Raw genomic sequence first — 16895 nt, 5'->3', positions numbered from 1 at the left:
TAACTACTTTTAGAGTTGGGAGTGACCCTGAAATAAAGGGCTGAAAATGGGAAAAGCATGGTGCCTCCCATGCAGAATTAAGATAAATGAGGGATGGGTAGGTTCTGGATGGGAAAAAGAATTAATGTGCACTACAGTGGTGGAGTTTGTGCCTGCCTGCCTGCGTGCGTGTGTGTGCATGGGTGTATGTATGTGTTTGTATCAGGAACTTAAATATTCCTAAAGTCAAGGATATGGACTATTTTGTCCCCCTGTTACCAGGTAGAGTATTTGCAGCTCTTTCTTTCTTCCTTTTTCCTTTTCTATTCTTGTGACATCTGGACTTTTAAAATAAAAATTCTATGTTGGATGTACAGATGATGTCTGTAATTGGAAAAAAAATTGGTACTCTTTTTCTGGCTCCTCAAAGAGAAATATAAAATTTGCATGTAATGGATCTTTGTTCCACACAGACAAGAAGTTAGAGCTGAGATGATCCCATAGAAAGTCGGTGTTGTACAACTTCTCTCCCAATTCATTTGCATTTGGAAAATATAGAGATCTGCATAAATGATAAGGGTTTGTGGCAGTTATGCAAATGAATGTGCAAATGAGAGTAAAGTTGATTTAGAAATGGCAGTGCTCTTAAACACAGTTTAACTAGATAGTATTTGTTGGAAAAACAATATATTATACATCTCTTCAGTTGAGGAGTTTTTGAATAATATAACTATAAATATTATACAATTTGGGAACTAATCTATCAATTTCTGGGTCTTCAGGCATTCAAATGTAGGATAACCACAGTTTTCAAAGGTAGGATCTTAGAATAGTCCCCAACTTCAGAACTTAATTTTGGGTATAGGCTATATAGTTAATTATTAAGTACAAATTGGGGATAAGTATATAAATTAATTTTGTTCCTCTGTTATTAAAAATATACAAGTATATAGGGCAGAGCATTGGATGATGATGCTAATAATTATAAATAAATTAAGAAACCATTCTTTAAGAATCAGTTTTCTCTACTCAAATTTAGGATATTAAACACTCCTCACAAATTTCTTGTGAATTAACTAGTAATTCCATGTAAAGTTAATTAATCATCTGTAATAAATTCCTCCAATTAACATGAAAAGTCATTTTCATTGCACATTGATTAGAAACGTGATCAGTCACCCACGGAGGTAAAGTATAAGGAAAATAGTATTTGAATTATGTCATCCGCTGTTAAATTAGGACTTTCTCTCATTATTCTAATCTGTTTAGCATGGAATATGAATCACAAATGTTGATTTAACAGACAAATAAATATACTTGCTTGTATTTTCAGTGTTTCTTAGCTTTCAGAAATGTTAATTATTAATGCAAATTACTTTTGATATCACATTATTCTGGAGTTGTTAACATAACTTTATATTACAAATTTTAAAAAGTAACATGACAATAAATGACAAAAACAAAGAACCTCCTCAGCAGAAGGATTGGATGCATACACTATTTGAAGTTGGAAAATAATTCAAATGGGTTTATGTAGCTAGCAACCCTGAAGATGGAAGTGTTTGTTTGGTTGTAAGGTTAAGTTGTGAACTATAAGTTTTCTAACCCACTCAGTGCTAACATGGGTTGCCTTGGGGCATTATCCATGGGAAAAAAAGAGGTATTCTATAAGACTTTGAGTTCTTTATATGGGATTGGCCTTCCTTAATGGGAAGTTATATCGTGTAAGTTTCTTCTTGAATATTTAAGGCAACTATGTAGTTCTATACATAGAACTATGGCATTTTCGGATGATATCAATTTAGGACTTTGGAAACCACCCTAACATCTTCTGAATTTTAGGATTTCTAATTTATTAAGAGATCCAGAAATATTTGGAAAGGAAATTTGAATAAGAGTTTGCAAGTCATTTCTTCCTATAAGATCTTTTATAGTTTTTTAAGGTATATGGTACTGGTGCTTTAATAGAGATATATTTCTTCCTAGGATAACTTTTCGTTCTTTAGTGAATCTAAAACAATGGGCCCTATATAAAGTTATCCTTCTCAGCTAAAGCTAATGAAGATTTTCATTAAAAAACCTATTCTACATTGGCGATGTTTTTGATGTTTGATTCATGTGAGTTGTTTGATGGCAGTTGCAATTAATGAAAAGTCTTAGGGAAGGTGCGAAGACCTTCCATAGAATGAGTTAAATTTACAGATTTAATGGTTAAATTAACAGTGGTAATGACTAATATTTGTCCAAATTTTTCTATGTGCCATTTTATGGATTTGAAAACTGAAGTTCAGAGAAGTTTGGTAACTTGTCCAAATCAAGTTAACAAGTAAGAGCTGAGGTAAAATCCTGGGACTTTCAACATGTAGTAATACATTATGTTTAAAATATCCATTTACGTATTTTAAAAATTAATGGAAAGGTATGGATTGACCTATACCACCAAAATAAATTTGGCATTAATAAGAATGAAAAACTAGTTCAGTAGCAGGCCCTTTGGTAGTGGTAATGATGTAAAAATATTCTCAGAATGACCGCTAGAGGTCAGCTCTTAGCTGCGCTAAAAATTCTGCTCATACCATATTTTTTGCCACATTGTATTCAGGTGTTAAATATTACTGCAGTGTATTGCAGCTCTATTTTAGTTAACAGATGAAAAGCAATTTAGTAGCTATCATTATGTTGATGTGATTGAAAAGTGAAAAAAACTTCATTTTGCTAAATTTCTTTTGCTTTTTTTCTGAAATTAGAAATATCATTTTTATCAAAAAGAATACAATTATACCAGCTTATTTCTCTAAGGATTTTTAAAAGCTATCTTTATATTTTAAGCATCAGTGAAAACTCAACATGTTCAATTGCATGCTCCATTCGTAAATTCATTTTGAATTCATATGGCAAATTACTGTTTTTTAAAAGACTTATGGAGCACAGCATTACACACAGCATTCCAACGTGATTATGCAGCTTGGTGTTTTTGTAGCTTGTACAACACCAGGGGTTACTTGGAAGGAGTTACCAGATCTTGCTTGATTTTTAATCCCAGGTCTTAGACTGTACTTCTCCCAGAAGAAATACTTGGCACATATTTGTTGAGGGGCACAAAACATACTATCATTCATGGGGAGTCTGAGTCCTGATTATGCCAGTTTGAATCTTTAGCCTTTGGGTAAATAATTTAAGTCTTAATTTTCACACCTATAAAAGAGGTATAAAAAATGTCCTTTAGAGTTATCAAGAGATCAAATTGATTATAATGTATGAAGTTTCTATCACATGATAAAGAGAATAATGTAGCCATATCACCCTTAGCAAATCTTACTCATTATTATTACTACTAGAGGTAGAATATGTAAGACTGTAAAACTGGAAGTGTTTTTTTTTTTTAACTCTGGAACTGTATTTAGTGTGGATGTTTTCCTTCAACTTTACTAGTGTGCATTTGTGAGATTATACATTTTTGACTGCAAGATTATAGTATGGGTGTGCAAAGCCAACATTTTTTCTCATTTTATGACTAAGGAACCTCAAACAGAGTTTGCAAGTCTGAGCAGACTTGGTCCAGGACATGGTGTTCCTGGGCTCAGTGCACTAGTCCATGCTGCTGAGCTTTCTGAGTTACAAACAAAAACCATGTGCAAGTTGGTTTTTTCCTTAGAGCAAAGTTAGGGAGGGAGGAAGTGGGGGGAGGGAGGGATTGTTTGATTGTTTCAACCATCAGTGGACATCTGGGTCCATGTCATTGTTTCCTGCAGCACTTATGAGCATCGTCTGCACTGTTAATTTCTGCTTCTGAATGGTCTGGACATGTTCTCATATCTTTTATCTGTGCACACCCTATTTCTTCCTCAACTAGATTGTTTCTCACCTATATGTCAATATAATTTAGATAATTGTCTCAATAAATATTATATGTAGGGCTTATGAGACTCATTTACAATGGCAGATTAAGTAAAATTATGAACTCAAGTCCTATTTTAGCAATACTTACATTTAAGTTTTGGCTTTTTATGAAAGGCATCATTTCTTAGTAGTTCAGCCATTTACGAATAACTTGTCCCTCTAATCCCTATATTTGTTTCTATAAATTTTTCTAGAATTCATTTTTCCAGATATTCTAGAATTTTATTTTCTGTATGAAATAGAGAATCCAAGTTTATTTTATTATATGCATTTTATTTTATAGACAGTTTGTTTTTACTAAATCACTGCATTTTGGCATGCATTTTGGATTCTTATAGATCATATGCTGCCTGTTTGGCGTACATAGTTTCCTTTCCCATCCTGGCTACAGTGTGAGTTCTGGGCTTTGCTTTCCCCAGCATGCCAACTGTGCCAGTGCAAAGATTACTTAAGTGTCATTACAAAGCCTTTTACTGTGTCCACCCATCCACCAGCATTTACTGCACATAAGGCATTGAGCTATTTCCTATGGGCGTTAAGAGGCTAAGTAAACTATTCAAGATCAATCAGGAGTTTTATGCCCTAGTGGGAAAGAAAACAAATACATAAAAATAATGACAATGCAACGTAATGTTGAATATGCACCATAAGACTTTGCCACTCAAATTGTAGTCCAGAGACTAGCATCACTTGGGAGTTGTTGGAAATGGAGAATCTCATCTTTGCCCCAAAATAATTGAACCAGAAGATGCATTTTGCCAAGATCTCAGGTGTTCATTTGCACATTAAAGTATGAGAGAAATTGACAGAAGGGTTTAGAGAATTCAGATATCACCTACAATTGTAGAAGCAGGATTTCATGGATGAGGACACCTTGCAGGAGAAGAATTTTGAGGGTGGAGTTGCTGACTAGGATCCTGGGCAAAGGAAAGGAAGGATGGGGTGTAGAGTGGTCAGGGTTACATAGGATTACATAAAGTTAGTATAGAGGAATACAGGCATTTGGTAGCCAAGGGAGCTTTAGATCAGTTTTTAAGGTAAGCAATGGTGATCCAAAAAATATTTTTATATATGGGAGTGACAATAGACAATCTTAGGAATGGAAAGAAGCTTCATAGTCTCTTCGTGTCATTACCTAATAGGGTTATATCTATGCTTTAGGAAGAGTAATCTAAGGTGCCTATGTAGGAGGGTCTGGTGAGTTGACTTGGAGGTTGAGACCAATTTAAGGGTTAGTAATATAGTGATGCAGTCATGTAGGTGAGATGTAATAAGGACAGGAAATAACATGGCAGCAGTGGGAATGAAATGGAAGGAAATGGCTTAGAGAGATTGCAGAGAGATTCAAAGGGAGACAGAATTTGGTCCACAAGCTGAAGGACTGGGAGAAGAGAAGGATAATGGAGGATGATTGCCCACTAACGAGAGTGGTACAGGCAAGGGGAAGAATAGCAATGTATTTTGAAGGGAAGATGACATTTGTTTTCTGGAGATGCTGTTTGAGATGCTGTTAGAACACCTGGGGACATTTGCCCACCACTTACTTGGAAATGGATGTTTGGAACCCATGAGAAGTGGGAGCTAGAAGCAAAGGTTTGGGACTTTTCTACAGGAATGTCATGGTTTGTTTTCTCCAATTCATTACAAATTATTCATAAACATTGTTTAAAATGATTTCAAAAATATTTCTTCTAATATATTTCATTGTCCCAGAAGTAACTTAATGATCATGGAATGTTAATTTTTTAAAAATACTGTTAAGAAAATAGATAATACTATAATAATAGTAGAAAATAAAATACTGTTAAGAAAAAAATACATATATATCTTTTAGTTTTCAAAGCACTCTTCAACATGTAGTTACAGGACAGATCCCAGAGTTTGTCATGGGCTACCATACGATCCTCTCACATTTTTCCTTCTAGCTGCTCCAGAATATAGGAGGCTAGAAGGCTTAAATTTTTTTTTTATCATCACAATCGACTTTTTTTTTTCTTTTTCTTTGTGAAGAATAACATATATACAAAAAAGCAATAAATTTCAAAGCGCAGCACCACAATTAGTTGTAAAACATATTTCAGAGTTTGACATGGGTTACAATTCCACAATTTTAGTTCTAGTTGCTTCTACTTGCTCTAAGATACTGGAGACTAAAAGAGATATCAATTTAATGATTCAGCATTCCTATTCATTTGTTAATCCTATCTTCTCTGTATAACTCCACCGTCACCTTTGATCTTTCCATCCCTCTCTTTAGGAGTGCTTGGGCTATGGCCATTCTAAGTTTTTCATGTTGGAAGCATCTGTCAGTAATATGGGGTAGGAAGATGGAACTATCTGATGTTCTGGAGAGGATGGGCCCTCTAGGTTTCAGGAGTTGTCTGGTCCAGGGACACATGTGGAGGTTGTAGGTTTCTGGTAAGTTGTTCTAGTGCCTGGAAGCCTTGAGGAATATTGTCCTAGGTGTTCTTTAGGATTGACTGGAATGGTCCTGGTTGGGGTTTGACAGGTTATGATAGGTAGCAATGTCTAGCTGAAGCTTGTGTAAGAGCAACCTCCAGAGTAGCCTCTCAACTCTATTTGAACTCTCTCTGCCACTGATAGTTTATTAATTACACTTCTTTTCCCCCTTTTGATCAAGATGGAATTGTTGATCCCATGGTGCCAGAGCCAGATTCATCCCTGGGAGTCATCTCCCACGTCTCCAGAAGACTTTCACCCCTGAATGTCATGTCCCACGTAGAGGGGAAGGCAATGATTTCATTTGCAAAGTTGGGTTAAGAGAGAGTGAAGCCACATCTGAGCAACAAAAGAGGTCCTCCAGAAATAACTCTTAGACATACTTATAGGTAGTCTAATCTCTCCACTACTTACATAAGCTTCACAACAGTCAGCCTCAGGATCAAGGGCATGGCCTATTGATTTGGGTGTCCCTAAAGTTTGACACTTGGGCATCCCTAAAGTTTGACACAGTATCGGGATTCCCTGATGGTAAGGTTTAATAGTTCCATATTTTTTTCCTCCCATCCCTCAAGGGACTTTGCCAATACTTTTTGGTTATCTGCTTACTATATTCTAGGATGTATCCAGGTGTTACATTAATCTATACAGGATTAGGGATCTCTTTCTTATTCTGGGCTCCCTGTGGTTCAGTTGTTCAAATGAACTATACCAATAGGTTGAGATAGATTATGTGGTATAGAAAATTTCAGTACCAGATCAAACAAACCTTTCTTCCTATGGTCTCAAAGAATATGTGTGATTCTAAAATACAGACAATGACTTCCTTACCCCTGTGTTCTGAATTACTTTAACCCCAATCTCATTGCCTGATTGGCTTCATTCTTATCTCTAAATATCAGGTTATATATATATATATAAACACACACACAAAACAGCCTCTCAAAATTCAGAGAAAATAATTACCACTCCAGACTTAGTGTAATTGCTCTAAAAGCTTACAATCTAGGACCCTGTTTTTTTATAGGCATTTTCTAAAGGAGACCATACCGTTGTTGTTCTTTTGTTTCTGGCTTATTTTGTCTCACCAAATGTCCCACATGTTCATTCACATCATTGCTTGCCCCACAACTTCATTCCTTTTTATAGCACCACAGCCTTCGTTCATAAGTATACACCATCGTTCTCTCTCTCTCTCTCTCTCTCTCTCTCTATATATATATATATATATATATATATATATATATATATATTCAAATATAAAATAATGATTATTGTTTTTACATGGGCGGTCTCCTGGAAACGAATCTGGGTATCTGGCATGACAGGGGAGAATTCTGCCATTGAGCCACCGTTGCACTTCCCTACCTATATATTTTTAGAGAATAGATTCCTAGAAGTGGTAAACCTAGGTAGGTTAAAGTATATGAACATTTTTAAGGATTTTGACACTTGTTACCAAATTGTTTTTCAAAGCCAAATTTGCAAAGTCAAAACAGTAGAGTGAATGTTTGTTTCTCTATGTACCAGCTTTGGCATATCATTAAATATATACATACACACACACACACACACACACAGACACACACACACACACACACACACACATATATATGAAAAGCTTTACTTAACTTGGAAGGTTTGGTAGAGCCTGGTTAACTTGCCAGAACCCTTGGTATGAGGCAGAAATTCCAGTTGCAGACAAAGACTTGGCTCCTTTGAAAAGTTTTTGAAGTGTTTGAGTCTGGTTGGGTCATGGCTCAGGCCTGTGTCGGGCAGGAAAGAAAGGGAGACTGATATAGAGAAGAGACTCAATTCCTCCTTGCTCTGTTTTGCTTATTTAGAAAAAATTTGAAAAAAAAACTTAACGTTACAGAAAAGATGCAAATATAGTACAAAGGCTATCTCTCCTGAATCACTTGAGAGTAACTTTTCTTAATGATGTCCCCATATATGTGAGTGTGTGTTTCCTATAAACAAAGACATTCTCCTGTCTAAGCACAACACAGTCATCCAAGTCAGGAAATTAACATTGATAACTTACCACCATCCAATATCCAGAGCCTATTCAAGTTTCACCAGATGTCTTAATATCCATTACAGCAAAAGAATCCTGTTTAAAATCACGTTGTTATGTTTAATTGTCATGTCAGCTTGAAACAGTTCCCCATTTGTTACTTGATTTTCATGGCTTTAATGCTTTGGAGAGTACAAGAATAGTTATTTTGCAGAATGTTCCCCAATTTGGGGTTGTCTTGCTTTTTTTTCCATAATTATGGTCAGGTTACATATTTGGTAGGAATAATACAAAAGCGATGCCATGTTCTTTTCATTGCATCCTATCAGGAAGCACAGGATTTCTATTTGTTCTGTTACTGATGCTGTTTCCTTTGATGATTTGTTTAAAGTAGTGTATGCTAGGCTTTCCACTGTGAAGTTAGTATATTTGTAATTAGGTATTTGCTGGGGAGAAATTTTGAAGCCATGTAAATATCCTGTTCCTCATCAAATTAACTATCCTCCCTCCCATCTCCTCTTCTCCCTCCTCCCTCCACGTTCCTTCCCTCTTTCCTTTCCCTCCCCCTCTTCTATCCATCATCTATTTCAGTTGGATTCATGACTTTTTATTTTATTCAGTGGGGTTATACTCTGTTACTATTACTTCTTATTTTGATTCTCAAATTGTCCCTGATTTGGTTCATGGGAGTTCTTTCACTCTGGCTTCTGTTCTTTTCACATGTTCCCATCATTTTTTGATACTTCCTTACTTTCTGGCACAAGATGTTCTTGGTTCATATTGTACTTTGACTGTTCAGTCCAGAAATCAGCCATTTCTCCAAGGAGTTTTACTTCATTTTTGTGGAGATTGGTATTTAAGAACCAAGCTCTGGATTTTTTGTGTGCTCATTGCTACTGGGTAGTCACTGTTCCCAGGCGCTCTCAGTGGACTGAAGTGACGGCATGTGTACGTGTGTGTGTATGGATTTACAGCTATTTAAAAATCTATCTCTCTGCTTAAAATATGGGTGTGTGTGTATATAAATATACATGTATCTATATCTCTGCCTGTATATATGCCCACTAATATCTCCAATTCCAATTTAGTGCTATAGGATTTTCCTCCCTTTCCCTATTTGTCCTTCTCTTACATTGACAAACCTGGTTCCCATTATTCTTTTTTTTTTAGCCTGGACAAGCTCTGGAATCGAACCCTGGTCTCTAGCATGGCAGGCGAGAATTCTACCACTGAACCACTGTTGCACTGCCCCCGTTATTCTTAATATATGTACTTACATGGTCAATCCCCGTGAATGTTACCAATCTCTTATCACTGTGGAGGCTGTCATCACCCTTGCCCTAGAGACTGTCCTCACCATGCCTGGACTCTCTCTCATACCCAACACCAGGCTGCCCCTCCTCACCTCGCTCAGGTTTTTATCCCCACACCTGATCACTCCACCTCCACCCTGCACTTCTGCCCTGACTATGGCACCCTGTCCTGGGCCACCTCTCCCCAGCCCCCTTAGCCTGCCTTGCCCTCGTACTGAACTGTTTGGGAGGAGCTCTTAACTGCTCCGGAGAGCCCTGGTGAATTTCAGCTGAAAGACGAGACCTTGGGGCTCATTTAGAGAAATCATACCACCTTTTGAGTAGTTCAGCCATTAACCTGGGAGAAAAGGAGGGGCTGGGGCTTTTCTCTCGGACTTTAGTGTTTTCCTTCTACCTGCAGGTTAGGGAAGTGAACTTCCCCTAAGACCCAAATCACACTTACAGTTTTTCTTCCCTGTTGATGGTGTTTATTGGGGCTGAGCCTCATACTCTCCCAGATGAGAATGTGTACTTCTGCAGATGTTGGTGCTACAGACATAGAAAATGGGGTGCAGGCAATAAAACAGGAAATGCATTACCTTAATTTTCTATCCTAAACTGGAGAGAGTCACAGAAAAGTGTGCTCTGATTCCTTAGGTAGGCAGGGGTCTACTTTTCTTACCGCAAGTTTGAATGCCCTATTGCAAGGTGTAACCCTTTGTCTTTTTTTCTTTGGCGAAGGGGTACTAAACTGCATGATAGTTGGGGGGGGGCAGTGTATTAGTAGGGGCAGAGAGAGCTAGTGACTGTGAGGAGGTTGGGGAAGGGGAACATACCCAACTGATTGGCCCCAAGGTTGGGAAGAGGACTGGGGTGCAGGTACGAACCTGGGCTCAGCAGGGGGATTGTTAAAGCATACCTTTACTACTTGATATGTGATGGAGGGGTCTTATTGCTTTAATTTGCATTGGAAGTATATGATATATATGCCTGTTAACTTTTCAAAAGTAATTTTCCTGATACCATTTTTCTTAGTCCTCTAATGCTCATCTCATTTATCATTAACTTTAAAAAAATGTTTTTTGATAGCTTCCACAATGTTTGAAGCTGGAAAGGACAAAGTAAATCCAGATGAATTTGCTGTGGCACTTGATGAAACTCTCGGGGACTTTGCCTTCCCAGATGAATTTGTCTTTGATGTTTGGGGAGCCATTGGTGATGCCAAACAAGGACGATTATGAGTGGATCATCCACCTCTGAAGAAATAAAATGTTACTTCTTTTTTTAAAACTATGGGGTCTGATTTTAGACACCATTACAAGCTCTAATTTAGTTTTATATGAGTATGTAGTGAATTCCTTGAAATGTAATTTTGATTTCTGTGTACTTTTTATGCTTAAGATAAATTATCTAAAATTTTGATCGATTTTAATATTTATTCTATTTTTTTGAAGTAAATTTTAATGACTATTTCTAGATGGAAGATTTTGTTCCTCATTAATGTTTATGCTTTGTTTTCCATGTGTAAATAGTTGATTGCAATACCTTTGTGGTTCTTTTGCCAATTTTTCTATGCAATGAGCATTGGGATTGGAGTATGATTTATCTTGTAGCATCTTAATATTGTTGTACTAGCTTGACCAGGATATGTTCAGGAAATAAAATGTCAATTATGCCTAATATAGCTCTAGGAGCATTGCGTTTAATTCTCTTCAGAAGAGGAGAAAGATTCCTATGACCTGCTGATTTCTATGGCCCCCTTCCTCTGTTTATAAAATGAGAATTGATTGATTTTATTTGTTGCTTCTTTGTAATTGCTCAGAAAACTTGTGGTCAAAATTTTTTGTGCTGTGTGTGTGTTTGCATGCATGAAAGAAGAGGCAGGGAGGGTAGAACCACGCATATATTTAGCATGTCTTAAAGCATTATTTCTTTTTTTCACTCATAGCTTTTATGTTGCTCTTTCTAAACCCTACAGAGATTTTATACTCTTTGTAGAACATTTTATTTGAAAGATATTTACTCAGAAAATGACTATATTTGAGAACATTTTCTGGGGTTAAAGAACAACTCTTTTAAGTCCCTAAACTTCAAAGAAGAAACTATCTGAAATAGACAAACCCCAGTGGAAATAAAGGAGGAAGAGGGAATTGAGACAATATATTTGCCTATTATATTAGAGTTCTAACACACTCTTTCTAAAACCTTACATTATTGAGAAAATTGAGGTTAAATGACCATCTTATCACTCTTATTTGACATTTTACAGTTGTAGGAGGAAATGGAAATTAATGGTTTCAACAGAGATGTTTAATAAGGCAGATCAAGGTGTAACCAAGCATTCTTCTAAAGTGTTAGATGAGAAATGCTATGTGCTGCCATGGTAATCAAAAATAGTAACCCGTGAGAGGTGTATTCTAGGAGATCAGAAGTTCCCTTTTCATACTGGGTATTGCTTAGATAACTCTGTTGTTTTCTAGTGAAACTTTAGCTTTATTGCCTTCCATTCCCTTTTCATGTAAGTTTAATGTTACAAAATTGATATTTTTTTGTCTCTTAAATCTGAAACCTGCACTGAAGCTATTTTAGTCATAATGTGTAACAAAAGTAGCTTGTAGAACATGGGTTGATTTATTGCTCTTGCCCATTTTTTTGAAAATAGGATCCAGTTCAGGCTGTAATTTGTTGGTACTTGGTTAGTGGGTTTCTTTTGGAGGTCCCCAAATGCCTATTAATTCTTTGTTTTTTTCCTTGCTGTAATTTTTACTGTAGCTGCTTTTTAAAAAATTTTTCTTGACAAAAACATACAAGCACATACATTCTTCACACACAAACGTTCAATATGTGGTGTACAATCAGTGGCTCACAATATCGTCACATAATTGTATATTCATCACCATAATCATTTCTTAGAGCATTTGCATCACTCCAGAAAAATAAATAAAAAGAAAAAAGAAAAAACTCATACATACCACACACTTTACCCCCTTTCTCATTCACAACTAGTATTTCCTTCTACCCAATTTATTTTAACATTTGTTCACAAAATTATTTATTTATTTTTAATCCGTATTTTTTTTTTTTAACATGGGCAGGCACCGGGAATTGAACCCCGGTCCTCTGGCAAGGCAGGTGAGCATTCTTGCCTGCTGAGCCACTGTGGCCCGCCCCCATATGTTTTATTCATCTGTCCATACCGTAGATAAAAGGAGCATCAGAACAAGGTTTTCACAATCATACAGTCGCATTCATCTTCAAGAAACATGGCTACTGGAACACAGCTCTACAGTTTCAGGCACTTCCCTCTAGCCTCTCTAATATACCTTAAACTAAAAAGGGGATATTTATATAATGTGTAAGAATAACCTCCAAGATAACCTCTCGACGCTGTTTGAAATCTCTCAGCCACTGACACTTGTCACTGAATCTTGTCTCATTTCTATCTTCCCCCTTTTGGTCGAGAAGGTTTTCTCAATCCCTTGATGCTGAGTCCCAGCTCATTCTAGGATTTCTGTCCCATGTTGCCAGGAAGGTTTACACCCCTGGGAGTCATGTCCCAGGTAGACAGGGGGAGGGCAGCTATTAATTCTCAACACCACCTGTCTTAGAAGGACAAAAAGAGAACTCCTAGTTTCAGAGATGGAGAAGTTCTTGGTTGACTGAGGAGGCTCACAGAAAACAAAGAAATACATTTCTTGGCACTGAAAATTAGATTTGAAATGATGAGTACTTGTTTATTGATAGTGCATGTCAGTTTCTCCTTCCTTTTTGGGCTTGCTTGGAGAATGACACTGGGTGCTGATTTCTTGTGATCCATTGATGGTCATATTTAAGAAGTGAGTGTACTCACAATGATCTTTCTAGAATAGCTACTACATGCCTATATCCATATACAGCTGTAACTGTACTTGTCGGTTAGAATTAAATGGGCAGTTATCATTCCCAAGGGCTGCAGCTGAGCCCAGGTGCCTCATATACTGATAGGGTTTGCTTTGAAATGTCCTCAGCTTTCACCTTTCTTGCAAAACTGATAAGTAGGTCAGTTGCTTTATGTCATTTTGTTCTCATACTGAAAATATATTTGCTTGTGAATTTTGCACCTTTTTAAAACAGTGCACAGAAAGGAGCAGGGTCTGTTTTTAGTACAGTCTACATGTGTGGGTTTCCTTTCTGCTGTTCTCCTGAGCCAAATGATTTTTTTTTTAAATGTTCCATTTCATTGGAAATACTGGACATTTTCAGAAGGACTCTGGTTTTCTCTTATTCCATGAGAGTTTTTTTCCAATCTAGGATGAATATTTCCCTTGTTGTTGATTTCCTTTCATGCAGAAGAGCATCTTTTTTTTTTTCCTGTGGCCACTAAGAGCACGTAAGGTTTTCTTTGTGGCAGAAAACGTAGATGATGATTGAACATTGGGCTCAATATGGCTTTAAACATAATTCTGTCCTGATCAAATGTACACATTCTCATGACTACAAATTGGCACATTTTGGGTTCCTTTGATCTTTCAAATATAATGACATGATGTGAAACTCTAAGAATTCAATTATAAAGGCAGTAATTAGTTTAATTCTATTTATACCTGCTATACCCAATATTATAATGTAACGGATAATTAACTGAAGAGAGAGAAAACCTACTTTTTCAAGTGGTGTATAATTTGCAATATTTTCCCCTGTTACTTTAGCAGATAGACATTTTTTTCCCCCAAATAAAGCACACTTACTTTAAGCCCACGTTATTGCTGGAGTTCTACCAAATCTAGAAAGAGACTCCTGGATTTCTTCAGTTATCATTGCTGCCTACCATAGTAGCAAAGAGAATTTTATTTGCAAATGAAGTTTTCAAAAGAGTAATTATTTCTTCTAAATATATCAGAGTTGTCTGCCAAAGATGGATGATATCCTTCTCTGGTACGTCTAAAAATATATGACTACCAATGGCATGGCTATTATTCTGATGGAGGTGCTAAATTAGGACTGTTAATTGTATTACTCAAGCTATCAGCGAAACTAGAGATAGGAGATGCTATTCAGCTCACAGCCCCAAGTGGTAGTACCCTGTGGAAAATGCACATTTATTTTCTTCTTGACACACATTGAAGGAGATGTCAGAATAATTACAAGTCCTTATACGTATCACAGTTATAAAAGGCTCTAAAATTGTGAAGTGTACAAAATGGCACAGCCTGTCCCTACCCTATTACTTGAAAACCTAGTTCTATGAAATGACTCATGATTATTATCTGCCTGGAGAGGTGAATGCGACATTTTTATTTCAGTTGGAGAAATTAAGTTGTATGGATATTTTTCAAGCAGTAACCAAAAGGAGAAAGTTTAAAAATGTCTTAAAGATAGTTTTAAGTAAACATTTAATATTTTGAACCATTTGTCCCTTGCAATAGTATTGACTATAAACAGATAAATAATATTCTTGTTTTGTAAAAAATAGAAGCCTTTTTAAATAAAAATCATGACATATACTTAAAATTTTTGGGGGGGATTGAATTTTGGAGCACTGTTAATCTATTGAAATTGTAAATTATATTTTGATACTGTTGTATATTCTACTTCTAAATGTGCAGATTTAGTAATGTACTGATCAAAAAGTGAATTATTTGTAAAGCTATAATAATTTTGTAATTCTTCTATTTAAAATGACTCCTTAAAATAAAAACATTTTTGTGAAAAAAGTGATGAATGTTTTTGTCTTTGAAAAAAAAGTTTAGAGTTTTGAGTTCTAGACTGTTAAATTTAAAAAATAAATGAAAAGAATCACACAAATGGAGTATTCAGGACTTTATGCTTTTAACATATCTTGAGTATGTTTTCCTTAACATGTTTTACACAAGGTATGACCTGTAAGGTCCCTTAAGCTTTAAAATCCAAAAATTATTTGCTTTGATTCAGAAAAATACATGAGGTATGCATTGTCATGATATTCTAGTTATCCCTAAGAATAAAATAGCCCTAAGATGGAGACTTACCCAGAGTCACACTTTCTCCTTTATTTTCATCATTGAACAGATTATTATGGCAGTATTTTCCAAATAATAGTGTATAAATATATTAACAAGAAATATCAGCCCACAGGTATTTATGTCCTTGGAATTCATTATCCTGATGCAGTTTGAAGGCCATATCAGAGCTTTCAGAAATCCTTACAAATATGCTAATGCTGTATGTTTGGGGTGGGGCCCAGGAATTTGCATCTTGACACATCTTCTAGGTGATTCCAAGGCAATCATGAATCTTGCTTTGAGGTCTCTGAAGGTTCTGCTATGTGTCAGTACTGTCCCAGCACAAGGGTGGAAAGATGTATATTTCACTCACTCATAATCTATTAGGGTAAGCAAAGACATAAAAGAGATTTTATTTATTTATTTATTTATTTTTATTAATTAAAAAAATTAACAAACAAAACATTGGGAAATCATTCCATTCTACATATATAATCAGTAATTCTTAATATCATCACCTAGTTGCATATTCATCATTTCTTAGTACATTTGCATCAATTTAGAAAAAGAAATAAAAAGACAATGGAAAAAGAAATAAAATGATAATAGAGAAAAAAAAACTATATGTACCATACCCCTTACCCCTCGCTTTCATTTACCACTATTTCAAACTGAATTTATTTTAACATTTGTTCCCCCTATTATTTATTTTTATTCCATATGTTCTACTCTTCTGTTGATATAGTAGCCAAAAGGAGCATCAGACATAAGGTTTTCACATTCACAGAGTCTCATTGTGAAAGCTATATCATTGTTCAATCATCATCAAGAAACATGGCTACTGGAACACAGCACTACATTTTCAGGCAATTCCCTCCAGCCTCTCCACTACATCTTGAACAACAAGGTGATATCTACCTAATGCGTAAGAATAACCTCCAGGATAACCTCTCGACTCTGTTTGGAATCTCTCAGCCATTGACCCTTTGTCTCATTTTACTCTTCCGCCTTTTGGTCGAGAAGGTTCTCTCAGTCTCTTGAGGTCAATTCTCAGCTCATTCTAGGGTTTTTCTCAGTCCTTTGATGCTGAGTCTCAGCTCATTCCAGGATCTGTGTCCCACGTTGCCAGGAAGGTCCACACCCCTGGGAGTCATGTCCCACGCAGAGAGGGGGAGGGTGGTGAGACTGCTCATCATATTGGCTGGAGAGAGAGGCCACATCTGAGCAACAAAAGAGGCTCTCTTGGGGGTGACTCTTAGGCCTAAATTTTAAGTAGACTTGACCTAT

At 36.2% G+C, this 16895-nt stretch overlaps 1 protein-coding gene across 1 annotated transcript in view; it reads left to right on the top strand.

Annotated features, from left to right (window-relative positions):
* The window catches only part of GIPC2 (GIPC PDZ domain containing family member 2), a 95580-nt gene extending 80272 nt beyond the window's left edge, over window positions 1-15308 (top strand). The window contains exon 6 of the mRNA XM_077120526.1: window positions 10738-15308. Coding sequence (XP_076976641.1) covers window positions 10738-10889 — 152 coding nt within the window. The 3' untranslated portion in view covers window positions 10890-15308. The remainder of the gene's footprint in view (window positions 1-10737) is intronic.
* The last annotated feature ends 1587 nt before the right edge of the window (window positions 15309-16895 follow it).

This window comes from Tamandua tetradactyla, chromosome 11, assembly GCF_023851605.1.
Source record: "Tamandua tetradactyla isolate mTamTet1 chromosome 11, mTamTet1.pri, whole genome shotgun sequence".
NCBI lineage: Eukaryota > Metazoa > Chordata > Mammalia > Pilosa > Myrmecophagidae > Tamandua > Tamandua tetradactyla.
The sequence above is the reverse complement of the archived record's forward strand: the minus strand, read 5'-3'. Positions and strand labels throughout refer to the sequence as shown.